The 16974-nt window shown below is 27.2% G+C and overlaps 3 protein-coding genes across 5 annotated transcripts in view; 2 read left to right on the forward strand and 1 right to left on the reverse strand.

Moving 5' to 3' along the window:
- Nucleotides 1-3286, forward strand: part of LOC118068782 (uncharacterized protein PF11_0213-like) — a 35210-nt gene extending 31924 nt beyond the window's left edge. Inside the window, exon 6 of the mRNA XM_035086453.1 lies at nt 39-3286. Within this exon, the coding sequence (XP_034942344.1) occupies nt 39-2781 (2743 nt within the window). The 3' untranslated portion in view covers nt 2782-3286. The remainder of the gene's footprint in view (nt 1-38) is intronic.
- A 2827-nt stretch (nt 3287-6113) lies between these two features.
- LOC118068128 (uncharacterized) lies at nt 6114-11395 on the reverse strand. Its single transcript, XM_035085331.1, has 7 exons — nt 11185-11395; nt 9399-9700; nt 8621-8896; nt 8308-8540; nt 7958-8224; nt 7283-7538; nt 6114-7176 (listed from the first exon to the last, which is right to left on the reverse strand). Exons 2-7 carry the CDS (start codon nt 9658-9660, stop codon nt 7004-7006), a joined length of 1467 nt encoding a protein of 488 aa, XP_034941222.1. The 5' UTR covers nt 9661-9700; nt 11185-11395; the 3' UTR covers nt 6114-7003.
- Nucleotides 10427-16974, forward strand: part of LOC118068103 (adenylate cyclase type 6) — a 38598-nt gene continuing 32050 nt past the window's right edge. Inside the window, exons 1-4 of one of the 3 annotated variants that reach the window (XM_035085301.1) lie at nt 10427-10463; nt 12161-12274; nt 13269-13524; nt 14430-14645. The gene's annotated coding sequence lies outside the window, so the exon portion shown is untranslated. The other 2 variants (XM_035085309.1, XM_035085293.1) reach the window with 2 other exon arrangements.

The raw sequence follows: 16974 nt of genomic DNA on the forward strand, positions 1-16974 counted from the left end.
TATGGATAAATATATGAAAATATTATTTTTATTTTCAGCGCTTCAACTCCGATGAATGTATTGGCAGAATTAGCATGTGCTCAAGTACCAACTTCAACAATAAGCGAAGTTAAATTCACAAGGGAGAAAATACCGAAGACGAAAACTTTATCCAATGGGAATGATTGGCTTGTAAGTCCCCAAAGTACCGATAAAATTGAACGAGATCAGCTGAAGAAACCGAGGAATCCAATTAAAGAACTTTTTGAACGTAAGAATGAGCTTAATGACAGAAAACAGCATGAAAACTCTTGCATCACAAGTTCAGAAAAAGAATCTATTGGATTAAAGCAAAAAATGAAAAAAGTAAAACGTCAAGATGATTTTCCATTAATACGAAAGGGTCCATTCAGAGGAATGAGTGAAAGAAAAAAACGACGTAATGATAAAAAGCGTGAAATTCCAAATAAAATTAAAGATGTTTATGAATTTGACGATGAAGAAAGTGGAGAATCACGTTTTGGAACAACTTTATCTTATAGAAGTAAAAATGAAAAGAGTATTGCAAGTAAAGCAATTAAATCTAAAGAAATAAATGTTGCAGAATTAGTATCTCGGACAATTACAAAAACACTCGAAAATGATAAAGCAGTAGATCCATTGGGTAAGAGATTAGAGAATATGATAGAACGTAAATTTCAAGAGATAGAATCATCAATACCAAAGACAAAAGGTGCACTAAAAGCTTATCATGTAGAAGAAAAGCAACAGCAATCAATAAGAGGGCCTATGGATAATTTTGTAGAGAGAAAATTGTCTCGACGTTTGAGTGTGGAGCATTTAAATAAGCATAATAAAACGAAAAAGAAAACTAAAAACTCGAAAAAACGTTCGAGAAATGCTTGGTATGAGAATGATAGCTCTGATGAATTTGTGACAGCCATTAAGAAGGAAAATATTGGAGTGGGCATATCAAAGAGTCAGAGAACTTGTTCTAAAGGTAAACAAAATTTATTTGCAGAATTATCAACATCATCTGAGAGTGAATATGACGATGATAAAGTTATTTATCAGTCTAATAAAATTATAAATAGCAAAGAGAGAATAGACATGAATTCAGATATAGAAGAAAATTATGAACAACAACTTGATAATAGTAAAATTAATAATTGGATAGATATTAATTGTAAAAATGACTTTGAAAATAAAAAATCGGAATCTGATTTGTCAGATCAACCATTGATTATTGATGAAAAGAAAGAGAGTGATGAACAGGATAATAGTGATAATGATACAGATAATCGATCTGAACATGTTTTTGAATTGGACGATCTTTATCGAGAAGACAGTTCTGTTGTTGGATCGGATTGTGAAGAAAATAGTACCATTTCACGACTCGATAAAGCCGATGAGACTCAAAAAGATGATAATAGTGAAAAACATGATTTAATTCCGTTAGAAAAAGCATTAGATTTATTAGAAAGTTCTGAAAATCTTGAAGAGATTCCAACTAGTACTAAAACTTCAATACAAACACATTCCCGGGATATCTTTGAAAGAGATGATGAAATAAAAAGGCATGAAGATGATGATTTTGATGAGATGTTGGAAACAAAAGATAGTTTTAAAAATTCAACTGTCGTCGATGAACTAAATGAATTGACAGAATTGCCAGAAAAATTGACAACTAATGAAAAACCAGATGAAAAAGCATCTGACAATCTTCCACTTCATGTGTTTCTCAGTCGAAAAGTTCAAGAGTCAAAGAAACGAAAAGAAGAGCAATTGAAAAAGCAACAGGAAGAAGAACGTGTTGCTATGGAATTTCAATCTACTAGGAGACAAAGAAAATGTGCTATTGGGAAGCAAGGACTGTTAGCTGAAATAAGTAGCTCAGATGAAGAATATTATTTCAAGAATACTATGCGAAGGTCTATAGATAAATCGGATTACGATAAATCAAGAAGACAAAAACGTGAATCTAAAGAGAAGAAGAAAGAAAGGTATATGGAGAAGAAACATGAGCAGATAATAGCTAAAGAACAAAAGGCAATTGAAGAAGAAATTTTACGCGAGCTTGAACTTAAAAAAGAAATCAATGCGCAAGATGATAAGGATATTAAGAAGAATAGTAAAAGTGAGAAGAAAAAGATGAAGAATGATGAGAATGATGAAGAAATGGATAATAAAAAGCATCAACGATTGAAGAAAAATACTGATGAATTTTTAAATGTTAATAAAATTAAAAAAGATGATAAGTTTATTAGTGATATTGAAAATAAAACAGATACTACAAGTACAGAAAATGAAACAGATAAACGAGGTGAACGAAAGACTTCAATAAGTTCAAAAAAAGAACATTCTACATCATCGAAAAATTCCAAGAAAACTGTTAAGTCAAATAAAAAATCTACTGGCGCTAATAAAAAAGGTAAAAATGGTCATGATTATTCACGATCAAATAGCACAGATGACGAAGAATTAAGGACAACAAAGTCTTGGAATAAAGTCGAAGAAGGTGTGGGTGTTGCTATTGGAAGAAGAAAAAGGGCAGCAGCAAATCAACTGTATTATTGGTCTAGCTCTAGTGACGATGATGAAGAATTTATTCAACCGTCACCCGAAGTTGAAGAAGAAGATGACCGACAAGAGCAGCATGGTTGGATAGTTGGAGATTCTCATAAAAAAATGATAACAATGCTTGCAATGGAAAAACAGTTGAAAGAAAAACGAAGAAGAAGTGAAGAAGAATTTGGTAATATTAAAACAAAAAGTAAAAAGCATAGAAATAGCACTTCTTGATACGTATTTCATGATTAAAATAGAGTAAAGTAAATTATAAAATTTAAATAGACAAGTTTCTTATATTATTAAGTGAATGAAAGATAATTCTCGTTGAAATAATAATTATTATACTGGTCAACAAATGCATAATTATAACTATTCGATAGTTTTATCAGTAAATTTGTAATGGGTAGTAAAATTATTAAAAGAATTATTTCTTTTTGTTTTGTACAGTAATTAGAATGAATTTGAGACTGGTAAAAAATTTTCGATAGAATTTTTTTAAAATAATCTAACGATTTACTGCCAGGTAACGCGCTTCATTATACAAATATACAATCACGACAAATGTCATGTTTTATGTCATGACAAATGGTCATATAAAAAATATGTATAATTTGTTTTCTTGCGTCGTAAATATTAATAATGGCTAAATTTATAAATGATATAAGTGTATTAATAAATAATTCATTAGATCAAATGAGTAATGTTATATAAAGGATGAAAGGTAAGCACCCTTAGACAATACAAAATATCAATAGAGAGAAAAAAAAAAAGGAAAATACATTCTTACTTATTATTTTTAAATTAATAATTGAAATATTTCATTTGTAAAAGATTTTATTTTATAAATATCAAGTAATGTATGTAAATAATACATACAAAATCTATATGACTCATTAAAAAATTGAATAAACTAATTGAGTCTTTATCCTAAACTTTTGCAAAAACATATCGCAAAAATTCAAAATTCAATAAATAAAATTTATTTAATACAACAAAAAAATTAAAAAGTATAAGGCGATTGGATTTGTTAAATTTTCATTAAATTTCTATCTAATAAATATAATTTTTAGATACTTTAAGTTTTGGGATCTCATATATTTAATAAATTTTTTTCATACAAAAAAAAAAACTTAATATTAGTAATTAAAACAAATATTTGAAGATACTTTTTCCTCCTAAAATTCATTGGCTCTGAATTTTAAATTAAAACTACAACTTGCACATAGATTATGAGTGATCTTTATCACGTTGAGTATATAAAAATACATGAAAAACATTTAAAATTAATATTAAAAGAATAAAAAAAAATCAGATAGACTTTATTGTAAATGTACTGCCATAATCACACATGTATGAGAGCCTATGAAGAAACAAAAAATAGATATTAATACTCTCTTTATGATGTGAAAGTGTTGACACACAATCAATGTATTCAGTGTAAATAGATGATATTTTCAATGTGTCAGGAAAAGTATGTTTTGTAATATAAGCATTGCAAAGAGAATAAAATTACTATAAAGAATATAAATATATGATTTTTAATTATTTCTACTCTAATTGTAATCTTTCTTATCAATTAATTCTAATTGATAGCAAACATATTTCTTCATTCTTACTGTAAATTAAAATGAATAGACAACTTTCAAAAAAATTATACAAGATTATTATATTTTTGTTGGCTTTTGGATTTCATATAACAGTTTAACAATCACAATGTCACATCTAAAAGTTTGATTCGGATAATATACACATTTAAATATGCTTAAATAAGAATATTATAAATTCACATTAATTTCGAGCATTTTTCTAAAAGGAGATGCAACAGAAATTAAATAAATTTCATTTTTATTATTCACATTTAATTAAGCTCAATGAGTATCAAAATTTTATCAGTGTATTTAAATCGTTAACAGCTGCTGTTATAATTCATAGACTCAACATTCAATTCAGGAATAATTTATCATTGTCATGCGCTCAAATGTATTAATTTCAGTTGCTTCCCCGTTTGTGCTTCACATTACATGTGATGCATTAATTTGAATATTAATGCTTTATCTCAGGTAATACGTTTAGCTATTTAAATTAAACTGTTTGCAACAAACCGATATTTTTAATGGGCTACACATGTAGACCAATTGAGCAGATTGTTTCTATTTTATTTTTGTTATTGGTTTTTTTTATTTTTATTTTTTCTCCAAAATTTCAGTTTATTCTGACATCTATAGCGTAAATGTCTACTATCACTTTTTTTAGCTTCGTTCTTACACATTTTACAATGTATAATAAACTATTTTATTTATTCTAAACATTAAATGTAATATCAGAATGGCGAGAATAGTATTTTAACAGTTAATAGTATCGAATAGAAATGAAGTATATTGAGTGCACAGTATTTAAGTTGATAAAGAAATGTAAAGAAGCTGATGAAAAATTTCTGAAGAAGAAAGAAAGTTAGTAACAATTTAAGAACAGTATAATTTTTGTAAAGATAGAAATAATTATAAGTAATTAACAATAGAATAGTTGAGAAAGAACGAGAAGAAGAAGAAGATTATACAAAATTACCCGTGCGGAATTGATTCCTTATTTATAACAATATTAATTTTTTTAAGAATATAAAAATCTCTGTTGATTTATTAGCCGCACTTTTTTTTTTTTTTAATTACAATATTATTTAAGAATTTTCTTAAAACACTGAGCATTCAAAAAAATATATATATTTGCCAAACTATAAACAATTAACTGAGTATTTATCTTGGACGCAATCGCTGTCTATTTAATAATAGTAGCAATATTAATCATAATTAATATCATCATTTTGTCGTCATCATCATCGATACCACTATCCCTTACATTTTTCATTATCGTTATTATTTAATATCTTTGTTTATCATTTGTAGTTACTATTTTATAATCATTATTCATCTAAACATCAGAATAATTATTATCTAACTTAAATAGTTAATAATTTAACTTAAATAAACAAAAAAATATTTATGAAAGGATTTACACTAAAATGAATTACTATTATAATAGCTGCAAACATGTAGCTTATTTATATTTTTGTATATACGTTATTTCTATATTTTTATGAAAACATGGACGTATGGCTTTATCAGTAAACATGATTGACATCTTTCCAATTACTAATAATATTTTTTCCTCATTAAATAATTAATCATTAACTCGTAAATATTATTGATTGATATTCACTCTATCTCTACACTGTTATTTTTCAATTTATATAATAAGAGTTACCATTGTTACCATACATATTACAATTCAAAATTGTCGATAAATTTATTGCATATTGTTATTAATTTTTTATAAATATGGCAAGTAAATGATTCATTGTAATAAATTGCTAAATATAATAAATATATAAAATATCAGTGCTTTATTCTGGTGAATTAAAAAAAAAAATATCTTGCAAAATGGTTAGAAAATTTACGACAACAATAAAATTATTTTAAAAAGAATATAAATGATGTTAAGATTTTTTTTTTTTAATTTTAATAGACGATTAATAATTAGTTAATTTTATTTTTTCAAGTACTCCAGATTTGTGAATTTTAAAATTCACTACTTAATCAATTTTTTAAGACCTTTAATATATTTAAATTTTTTGCAAAACTATTATGTAATAAATAATTTGCAAACATCTGACATTGTTAATTAATTCATATGTTATAACATCCGAATAATCTATACTAGACATTAGAATATAATACTGTTTCGATAATGGTTAAATTGTAGCAGTAAATACTGATATCTTTGGCAAATATGTTAACATGGAATATTCAGATGATGTATGATGAAGCAATGGCAAACAAAGTTGAGCATATTTTTATGAGAACAAAAATAATTTTTAAAGTGAATGAATTATATCTAAAACATCACAAACACTTTTGTATCACTAATATAATCTATACACCGTAATTTTTCTTTGGTAATAAAAAAGAATTTTTGTGTTCTCTAATTATGTCTAAGAAACTGGTACTTAGTTTTAGAAATTATTGTATTTCTTATTTGATTGTGGTAAGAAAATCACCAAATTTTTTATTGTATTCTTTTGTTGTTATAAAACTACGTTCAAATATTTTATATGTTTTTATAAAATATTTATTTCAATTCAACAACACCTAAAGAAAAAATATGGAAAAATTTTGTATGTTTCTAGGTATATAATGTAAGAAAGATAAATAGTAAAAAGTCCAAGAGCTACGTGTAACAACAAGATATAAATCGACGATATTATGGCTCGGTGTATTTTTGGCATGACATAGGAAATATTAAACCTTTTGTCTTTTATTTATGTTAAATATTTTTTTATGCATTGCGTATTATATCGATGATTGCGTATACTTTCATTCATCTAATTTGGCTAATATTAATTTTTTTTTTAGAAGTATTGAACAATCATATTTAAAATGTCTCAATAAAAAACTTATATTCATCTATGATATACCTCTCGATGTATGTCTGGTGCAGGAATATTTTGATAGACAGGCTGTGTGTCCTTGAAGTGTGAACGAATAAGAAGTCCAAGTCCAAGTAATACAACTGGAAGACCCAATAGTGCACAAATAAGTTCACCAGTAACTCCAGGTGACCAGGAAATTGTTCCTGAAATAATTTCATTTAATCAAATCAATCTTTAATCAAGAACAATAATTAAAATACTTAACTAAAACAATTAATTCTCTAATTTTTTCTATTTCAATTTTCTTACCTCCATTTGGGCCTACATTCATTTTGTAAATACTCCACCATATACCAGAGAGAGGCAATGAAATAGTAGTTGCAGCAACTGTGAACACTGCACTTTCACACATGGACAAAAAATTCAAGACTGAGATGGAAAAACCGATATAAGAAAAAAGAAATATCCATCCGTGACTGGCTATATTAGAGCAAGAGATACTGCTTCTGAAATGGCATTTAAATCCGTGTTCAAGAATGTTGTATAATTCCTTTGGTGTGAGACCCTGAAATGGAACAGAATTAAAATTTAATTTATCTATTCTGTTTTTCCTTCTTTTTTCTCAACTTTTAATTATGAAACTGGGTCAACTTTACAGCAATTATTCTTTAATCTCTATGATAATTAGAGCACAACTGAATAGAAGTCTAAAATAAAAATATTGATAATAAAATAAATCTAGTAACAATTCAATTACAAATATTCAATAAAGATAATAACTCAAAGATTGGTTAATTAAATTTACAATTGAAATGACTAAAATTTGCATTTTTAATTTATTAACATTTTCTATTTTAAATATTATATTAAAAAAAAATTACTTTGTTCCAAATTTATAGGGAAAAAATTCAAAAACAGTCATAAAATTATGAAAATGACTAAAGTAACATCTGCTAAAAATAGGATAAAAAGTAAATTACTAACCCTGCCAATTCCTGGAAGTGTATCAATCCAATAGAAGACAAGTATAATCAAAAAAGAAATGAGATGAATATGAAAAAGAGTCCGAATGATTGGAGGTTTGGGTAACTGTTTTTGCTTGATCGTTGGGTCAGGATCGGTGACATGTAATAAGCGGCCTCCTTCTTCTTCAGAACCTCTACGTCTGATGTCTCGAGATGATACCAATCGTGAAACGGTATAGAGGAAAGAATTGTGCTGAGTCGTCAATAATCGACAGGCACTCTGCTGCTGTAAATTAAATGCCACTCAGATCTAAGATATATACTAGATAGTTGAATACGTGTTTTGTTGGAAAAGTAACTTATACGTACTCCTGTAGTGAAGTGAAGCTCAAGTAAAGTGAAAAACATGGCAAAAACTGCAAATGATCCAACGTAAACTAAAGTCCAAATTGCTCGAATTCCCCAGGATCCTTTGACTGCCAGTGAATGACCCGTTACTTCTCTTCCTCTACAACGAAACTCATCACAAAGTTCGTAATCAACACTTATAAAAAGTCCAACAATAATTGTCGTACTGGAAAAGATACGTTGGAGACTCATCACTGAAATTAAAAATTTAATCATTTTTTTTCTATTCAAAATATTTTTAAGTAGAATATACTTATGTAAATGATTCACATACTTTTGCGACAAAAGAAGAAATAATAGACAAGTGAGAAGACAAGTGTAATACCCTTGATGGGGTCTTGGAGATGACAAAGTACCCGATTTTGATCTAAAGAGAGGGTGACAAGTATTCCCGCGAGTGCGTAAAAGCTGCTTATCTTTATCAAGCTACATCTTGGGATTTTTATTTTCAAGCTGTTGGGAACAAGCGTTGGTGGAGGTGAAATCCTCTCGACAACTAAGAAGATGAATCCAAGGATGCAAGTAGATAAAAAAGCTATAAATAGCAGTCCTGAAAAAAAATCAAATGATTGATTACTCTACAACCATTATTTTCAATATTTAATTTTAAAAAACGTTTAGTAATAAAATTAATCAACTTTTAATAAAAGAAAAAAGATATCCATTAATAAACTAAAAAAATCCTTTAATTACATTTATAACTTTATTCTCTGGTAATATATTTTATCCAGGTAAATTCAATTATAAATCGTTTTAACGCAGTACTTAAAAAAATTGAACAAGTTCTCTAATATAATGGACGTTTGAAAGACTAGAAAATGACAATAGATATTTATCACAGTAGATAATTTGATGTTTTACCCTAAATTATTGAACTTACTATACACACTTTACATTGTACAAGCATGTGCTATGGAGAGGGGAATGTATTTTTCGCATTGACGATCGGTAAACAGAGGACGCACCAACGTTGATCGATGCGTAATCAAATAGAAGCGTATTGGACTAGACGTTACGAGTATGTTACGTTTAAATTATATTACATGACATACCAGTGTACGCGCTGGCTGCAGTGTTTACACTCTCAAGATACAGAGGTAAAGTGATAACGGAGGATGTAATGGACGCTGCGACAATCACAAGGGTGATGAGGAAACTAAACCTTTGCCAGCATGATTGGTCTGTATCAAAGAGCTTGTCTGTTGACTGATAAGTTGCTGCATAAGGTGACTCTTCTGTATCTGTGTACTCTTCGATCTCGCCATCACTACCACCCATACATCGTCCGTCTTCTTGTTCGTCGTCATCCATCATGGCGATACAAGGTGACAAAACCGCCAGTGTATATTTTTTTCTAAAAAGGTATAAATATAGTTTTATTTTTATCTATTATATATAAAATAAGTATGACTAATTAATATTTATACAAAATTTTCTAATAAATAATGTAAATAATTAATGTATTATTTAATTATCTGTGTTATTTATATATCAGTGAAGTTGACACTTAAAATTTGAGGGTCAAGTGGCTATTTGCAATTAATATACACATGTATAAGATTGATCGATTAGTTTTATTATTAAATCATTTTTGTAAATAGAATTTTAATATGAAAATAATTATAATTTATAATATTTTTGTGTATAGAACTTTTACTTATTGCTGTTTAGATTAAAATATCCAAGCTTCGTCCTGGAGATGGCATACAATTTTGTTGTCATAGATAAAAGTGATGATGGATAGGCGATTTGTGGTCTATTTTCTACGAGATCATGAGGGTAAAGGCGATTAATATCATCCTTGCGTGCATTATACTACATGGTGGATAGTCAAAGTTCATAGTATTGTGTCCAAAGTATAAATACTTTTTCCCTTTTTTACTCGTTAATGAATTATTGATTTATACGATGTAGTATATAATTATTGGCTTGCATATTAAATACCATTTAATAGTATTATCTTTTCTTCATTATATTAATTGTTTTCATCTATTCTGTTTAAATACAGGTGGCTTATTTACATGTGATCATCAATTATGATAAATTGAGGAAACTTCATCTTTAATTCATGCTTCATCATTTCATGATGGAAAATTCGATGGAATTTAATGACAGATGTAAGTAAACATTTATTGAATTGTAGAAAAATGTTTTTCTTAGATGAATCAGTTTAATCTATTATTCCTCATTAATTATTACCATGAATGTGTACAAATTTGTGTGATCTTATTATCTACTTCACCAACTATTTAACAGTAATTTATGCTGGTTAAATTCCTCAATTCTATCTGTCAACTTGAAATATATTTTCATGATTTCAATGGTTACCTTCCGTAATTTTCCACACGATTAAATCATATTTATTACTTCATAAATATTTTTTATTTAAATCTGATGATTTAAATATATTTTAAAAAAATCTAATTTTAACATTTTCTCCAAGTTTATTAAACTCAAACATCTATTTTGATCTTTTAACTTATTTCTTTTTAATAAACTTGCCAATTTAATGAGATAATCGATGAAAATGTGATTAATTCTCTCAGTATTCCATCTCTAATACGAGTCACTTTAACTACTTTAATCTTATTTTCTAATTTCCTCACTTTTGGTTCTATTATAACAAGATAAATGACAAAAAACATAATATACTTCACTTTCATAATATAATTGTTCAATAACATAAAGTGGAAAAAAATTAGTATTAAAATTGAATGTCAATCAATCAATAATCACAGCACATCAAAGGATATTTCAGGGTCTAATAGTGAAATAAATGTAGTAATAATTATGCAAATATTATTATTTTATGCGAATAAGTGAATTTTTTATCCTTACCTTTTTTATTGTGAAAAGACCTAACCTGACGACGCCCAATATTAATTTGAAGCTTTCACAGTGTAATGTAATTTCAAATGGACTTCACAAAAGTTCGCATGATACTTGAGCGTAATAATTATGTGTTGTAATCACTACATTTACTATTCCCAATGTTAATCATTGAATTTTTACGTAAACCAGATAAAAATGACAACATTCCATTGCTTCAAAGAGCTTCAATGCTCCCAGGGTAGCTTTTGCTTCCTTCTTCTCTTTTTCCCCTTTATCATTCTGCGCACACGCACGCGCATGAACTTGGATGATCACCCTGTGTTTATTTTGAAAAATTGCTATCTCATAAAATGTTAAAAAACCATTTACTAAAATACATTATCAGTAAATGAAATTTAATTACTAACTTTCCTAATTGGAAAGTTCAATAAAATTAACTGATTTCACCCTCTTGACAACTTTCTTATAAAATATGTCATGTCAAGTCGAATATTTTTCAAGTAGATTGATTCTTACCCTTCACTTTTCAATCTTGTAGATTATATAATCGCTATACACTTCTAAGGTTCTATTCACTGAAGGGAAAACTTTTGTACTATGGAAAATTTTTGAATTACTCTTTGAAATATTAATAACTTTTGAACGTTAAAAAAGTACTTCAAGTACAATAAAGCAAGTTTCAACGTACATGAAATCAATCATCTATTGCAATTCTCCCATGATACAATCATGAATGAATTTTGAATTTTAAATTGGACAAAAACATTTATTCAACCACTAAAATTTTATGCAAGAAATCATCTACAATTGCAATATAATTTAATAATATAAATATGCCATTATATAAAAACTTTATTCAATTATATAATTTAATTATTATTATTTTTCTGATTGTTACCGATAGTGGTAGTGTACTTGGAACTATTTTTTTATCAAATATTTTTGAATTATGTTTCATCTTAATTGAATTTCTTTTTTACAGGGTATAAGTACAGTCAATAAAAAATAACAGTACTTTTGCTAGAAAGCTTTTGTTCATCTAAGGCAGCAACGAAACCCTGGAGGCAATCGATAAGAACTGGGTTAATACGATCAGGTAAAGCAGTCGTCTTTGGTCTATGTGAAACCACTATTTTTAGATTGTATACTTATGTCCTACGCATACAATACTACTGCAGTCTTTATAAGAAATTACGGTACAAATATGCATTTTATTATAAATCATTTTGAAGGAAACAATACAGATCATGATTAAATATTGAGCCAATACTACTTACGCTAATAGAAAAATTTCATCCGATAAAACTATTATTTAAATATTTAAAACACTTCAATTACTGGTCTCATACTATCTCTTTTATGTTTTCAACATCAATTGGAACAGAACTCTATTTCTGAAATTCCGTCATGTAATTTTCATTAACACTTTGATAATAGAAAAAAATCTGCAGAATTTTTAATGAAATTACTAAACTGTTGGTATGTAGGAATATTAGTTTTCAAAGCATTTTTGAACTTTTAGACTAGAAAAAAAAAACGAAAAAAAATCATGAAATGCAACTGGAGAATACGTACATAAAAAATGGAACTTCTATGCATTTTAATGAAATAAAAAAGTGGATGAGATCGACAGTATTCTTTGATATATCAAAAAATAAAAAAAAAACAAAGGGCAATAACGTATTTACTCTTTGGATGCTGTCTTTATGTGAATGAAAAAAAAATCAGTTAGTAATTGGATAGTTATTTCATGATATGGTTTTGTTTTACTAAAATAATTGGCTTTATTTACAAATATCTGTACATGATATCTATTCTATTTATATCAAAAGTTTTATCAGAACGAGTTAATGATTCAATTAGTTATTGTTTGCATGTACAGAAAGCTTTATTATTAGATGAATGTCCAATCTAGATTTTTAATAAGTGAAAATAGATATTTAACATGTAATTCTAGTAAGATAGATTTTATTTAAAAGATAAAAGAGAAAATTTAATTATAAACAATTTTAAATGAAAAGTTTATGATAATTTAATATTCTGTTTGCTTTAAATAATATTTATTTATCACAAAAACAATTTTTTTTTAGGTTGAATCACAAACATGTTGAAACATTGAATTTTTGGTGGAAAAATGTGGACCTGTGGAAACCACAAACGGATGCTACCACGGATCGTAATCCTTTATTACAGTACCAGCTTCTATATGACCTGACATTATTGTGGCTATTTGAAACCAATAGCTCGTTTTAACATTTTTTCCGACATTGATGACTACAATACACGTTATTAATCAATGTAGTTTACGAATCACATTAGACTACTCCAACATTTCTAGAACATGGGGTAAGTTACAGCTTTATGACTTTGTTTTTGACAATTGGCACTATTTTAATACTTTTTACCATATTTGTAACAATAAATTATTTTTTTTATTTATGCCACCAATTGATACACATTTTATTTTTTAATTCTAGTAGCCAATAGATCACTATTGACACTTGATCGTTTTACAGATTAAAGTTTCAGTTTATTCTATTAAATTTTGCAAGCAATTATTAACTTATCGGATTGATTGAGATTTGCAAGGATTTCATTGACAAAGTTAATAAAGTAATTGGTTATAATAAATTAGTTTGATCGAATCAGAGATTTTGATAATTAGTTTCTAAAACTTTTGATAAGCTTGTTACCCTGGATGTTGAAACACTGATTCTCAGTTTTACTATTTGAAATTTGCCTTCAAAAGCTTCCTAAAGTTTATAGACATTCGGAAAGACAAATCACCAAGTGTTTAGGTAGTACGTTGAAGTAACCGCCAGACGCAATCGTCGAGAGCGTCAATTTCAGTTTCTATTCAGTCGGCGCGCGGCATCCAAGTAGGACGGTTGTGTTCATTCGTTTCGCCGTTATAAATATTTACTTGGACGTTCAATTCAGTGAGAAATTAATTAATGAAAAAATCAAAGAGCTATTTTTTAATTAATATCTTCTTAGTTTTATGAGACATTAGATTACTCTTTCTTTAAAACAAATTATTCACTTGAAATATTAATCTTAAAATTGATCCACGTTGATAAGTGATTAACAAAGTAAATTAAAAAAATAGTGTCAATTGTTAAAAAAATTGCATGATAATTAAATAAATGTATTATGAAAAAAGAACAATGATATGATAGTTTTAAAAAATATAGATTCAATATAAGACAATGTAGATTTATCCTGTGTAAAATCGATAATTTTGATTACAGACAGTTAATTAATTCGTTGAGCACTGCAGTAGCAATAAATATCGCTAAATTACCAGAGTGTTAGTGAGTTGAAATTAGTTGAATGATGAACCGTCGGAAATACATTGGGAAGCTTCAGAAAATAAAATACAACTTCGTCCTTGGCGTGAGCATTGCTGTGGCACGATTTGGCATCCGGTATGTCTTCTGAGGTGATGGAAAAAGGGAGATAATCAGGTAACTATATTTTCCACCTCTATTGATTGATGATTTATTCGATAAATGCATATTTACTCAATTTATTTTCTATTAAGAACAAGATAAATAATATAAATGAATTTCCATCAACCAAGATTGTAGGATAAAAATTGGAATTATTTTGTTACACTTTGATTATCACATAAAACTAGTAATCAATTTAAAATTAATGTTCTTAATCCTTGGGCTTTTAAACATTATGAAATTTGCATATTTTTTTTAAATGACTCAACTGATTGCTATCAACAAAATTATTGAAGCATAAATATTAGCAATTTTACCGTCACTTTATTGCTATGAAATTCAATCAAAATTGTTTCATGCTTTTAATTTATGAATTTTGATTATTTTCAGGAATAAAAAAATCATTCAAAGACTATAAATAAACTATTGTATAAGTTGAGTTTTCAATTAACAATCAAATAATAAGCTTGAAAAAACTGTCGTCATTGAAGTCATATTGACGATGACAAAGTAATTCGCTTCGCACTTATACACATTGTGATTAGCAAAGTTGAATACCACTTGGCTGATCGATCGAAACTAATCTCGACCTTGCGACGCTTTGCGACCAAGCAGTAGTATGAACCGTGCTTCAATCAGACATCCGTTCGTCTGCTTGACAGGTTTTATCGTGATATTATCTAGGAAATCGAGTCACCACTTCCTGATATTAATCGCCAATCGATGCAATCATAATTACAATCTTGTAACGACATAAAATAGTGTGAACATTTTATTTCTTATCAATTTATTCATGCTTGATTACCTTTCAAAGTATCCATAAACGTCAAACACCAATCAATTTATCAGTCATTTTATTTAAGTAATACTTTTATGAAATTTTTCCTTTTTTTTTTTTCATTGCATTCTAATGTGTAATAATATTTAATTAATTGTCAAAAATCATGTGTTTTCCTAGACTAATTTATCACATGGATATTATGATTCATTCTTCAAAAAATGTAGCTTCCTGCTGGAAAAAAATGTTTCATAAAAAATTTTCATTCAATATGTTTAATACTTAAGCAATGATCTTCAAGAAAATAATAATTATTCATGACAAAGTGGTTCAAAAAAGTAGTGAATCATTTGTAGAATTCTTTTTTTCCCTTCTATTCTTCTAAGTCGTAAGTGTAAGAGGGAGAGATCTCTCATATATGAGAATGAGTCTAATAGAAAAAAATGCTTTTAAGAAGCACAGTCATTCCTCTAGGGAGCGTTTATTGGCATAAGTTTTACTTTGTTTTCGAAGGTTCTTCTCATTTTTATTCTTTTACTGATCTATGTCAGTTCTAATATTCCTTCGTATCTCCAAATAAATTCATTTATTTATTCAATATTAGAAATATTTCAAATTATCTAAATCGGTATGTTATATCTTCAAATTCAAATATTCAAATAAATATTTTTTATTCTAAAATATTCATGATTTATAATGATCAATTATATATACTAATATGGCGATACGTAACATCTAAAAAATAGGCTTTCTCTGTGAAATGAATGTCTGAGAATCTTTTTAAAACTCTTGAAATGCATAAAAATTCGTGTAGTTTCTAACATTTATTTCTCTTAATTTTTTCACTTTGTTATTTTTAGTGTTCCTTTCTGCAATTTTTAATAGAATGGGTTCAATAAATGTTTAAAGTTGATAAGAAAAGAAATTCTAATAGATTGCTTTTGGATTTCAAATGAAAGTATCAAAAACAAAGGATAATATAAATAAGTCGAGATATTTTTTGGAGTATTTGAAATAACAATATACATCCATAAAAGTCAAGTATATCATCTGAAATTTTTTTCCTTTTTGTATCACTGTGATTGTTATTATAGTTGTTATCAACATTTTACTGCTTCCTATTGCTTGAATGAAGTATTTTATGATTTTATTTTCTTCCTGACTTAATTTTTTTTTACTATCATATATATTTTCTGCTAATTATCCATCGCAATTTCTTATTATCTTTTGAAATATTGACTGATTTTTTTTTTTGTATAACTCATCGAGTATTTTATAACTGTTCTTTTTTTTGTAATATTTTTAAAGGTATTTAAGAATTCGAGTTTACGAGTTTTGAGAAGGAAATAAATTAAGTTTTATACTTTATTTAAGAGAAAATAGAAGTTAATAATTAAATAAAATACTTTTTATCCTGACTTATGTCAATTTTCTTATCAATTTTCTATTATGCTTTAAATCTACGTTATTTTGTAGAATAAATTTACAATTATATTTATATTTAAATTTACGTAAGTAATGTTCAAGGAAAGATTTATCATGAATTTTTGAATTGAAAAGGTAATA

This window comes from Chelonus insularis, unplaced genomic scaffold (genome assembly GCF_013357705.1).
Source record: "Chelonus insularis isolate UGA/USDA-ARS -01 unplaced genomic scaffold, ASM1335770v1 contig_128_pilon, whole genome shotgun sequence".
Classification (NCBI taxonomy): domain Eukaryota; kingdom Metazoa; phylum Arthropoda; class Insecta; order Hymenoptera; family Braconidae; genus Chelonus; species Chelonus insularis.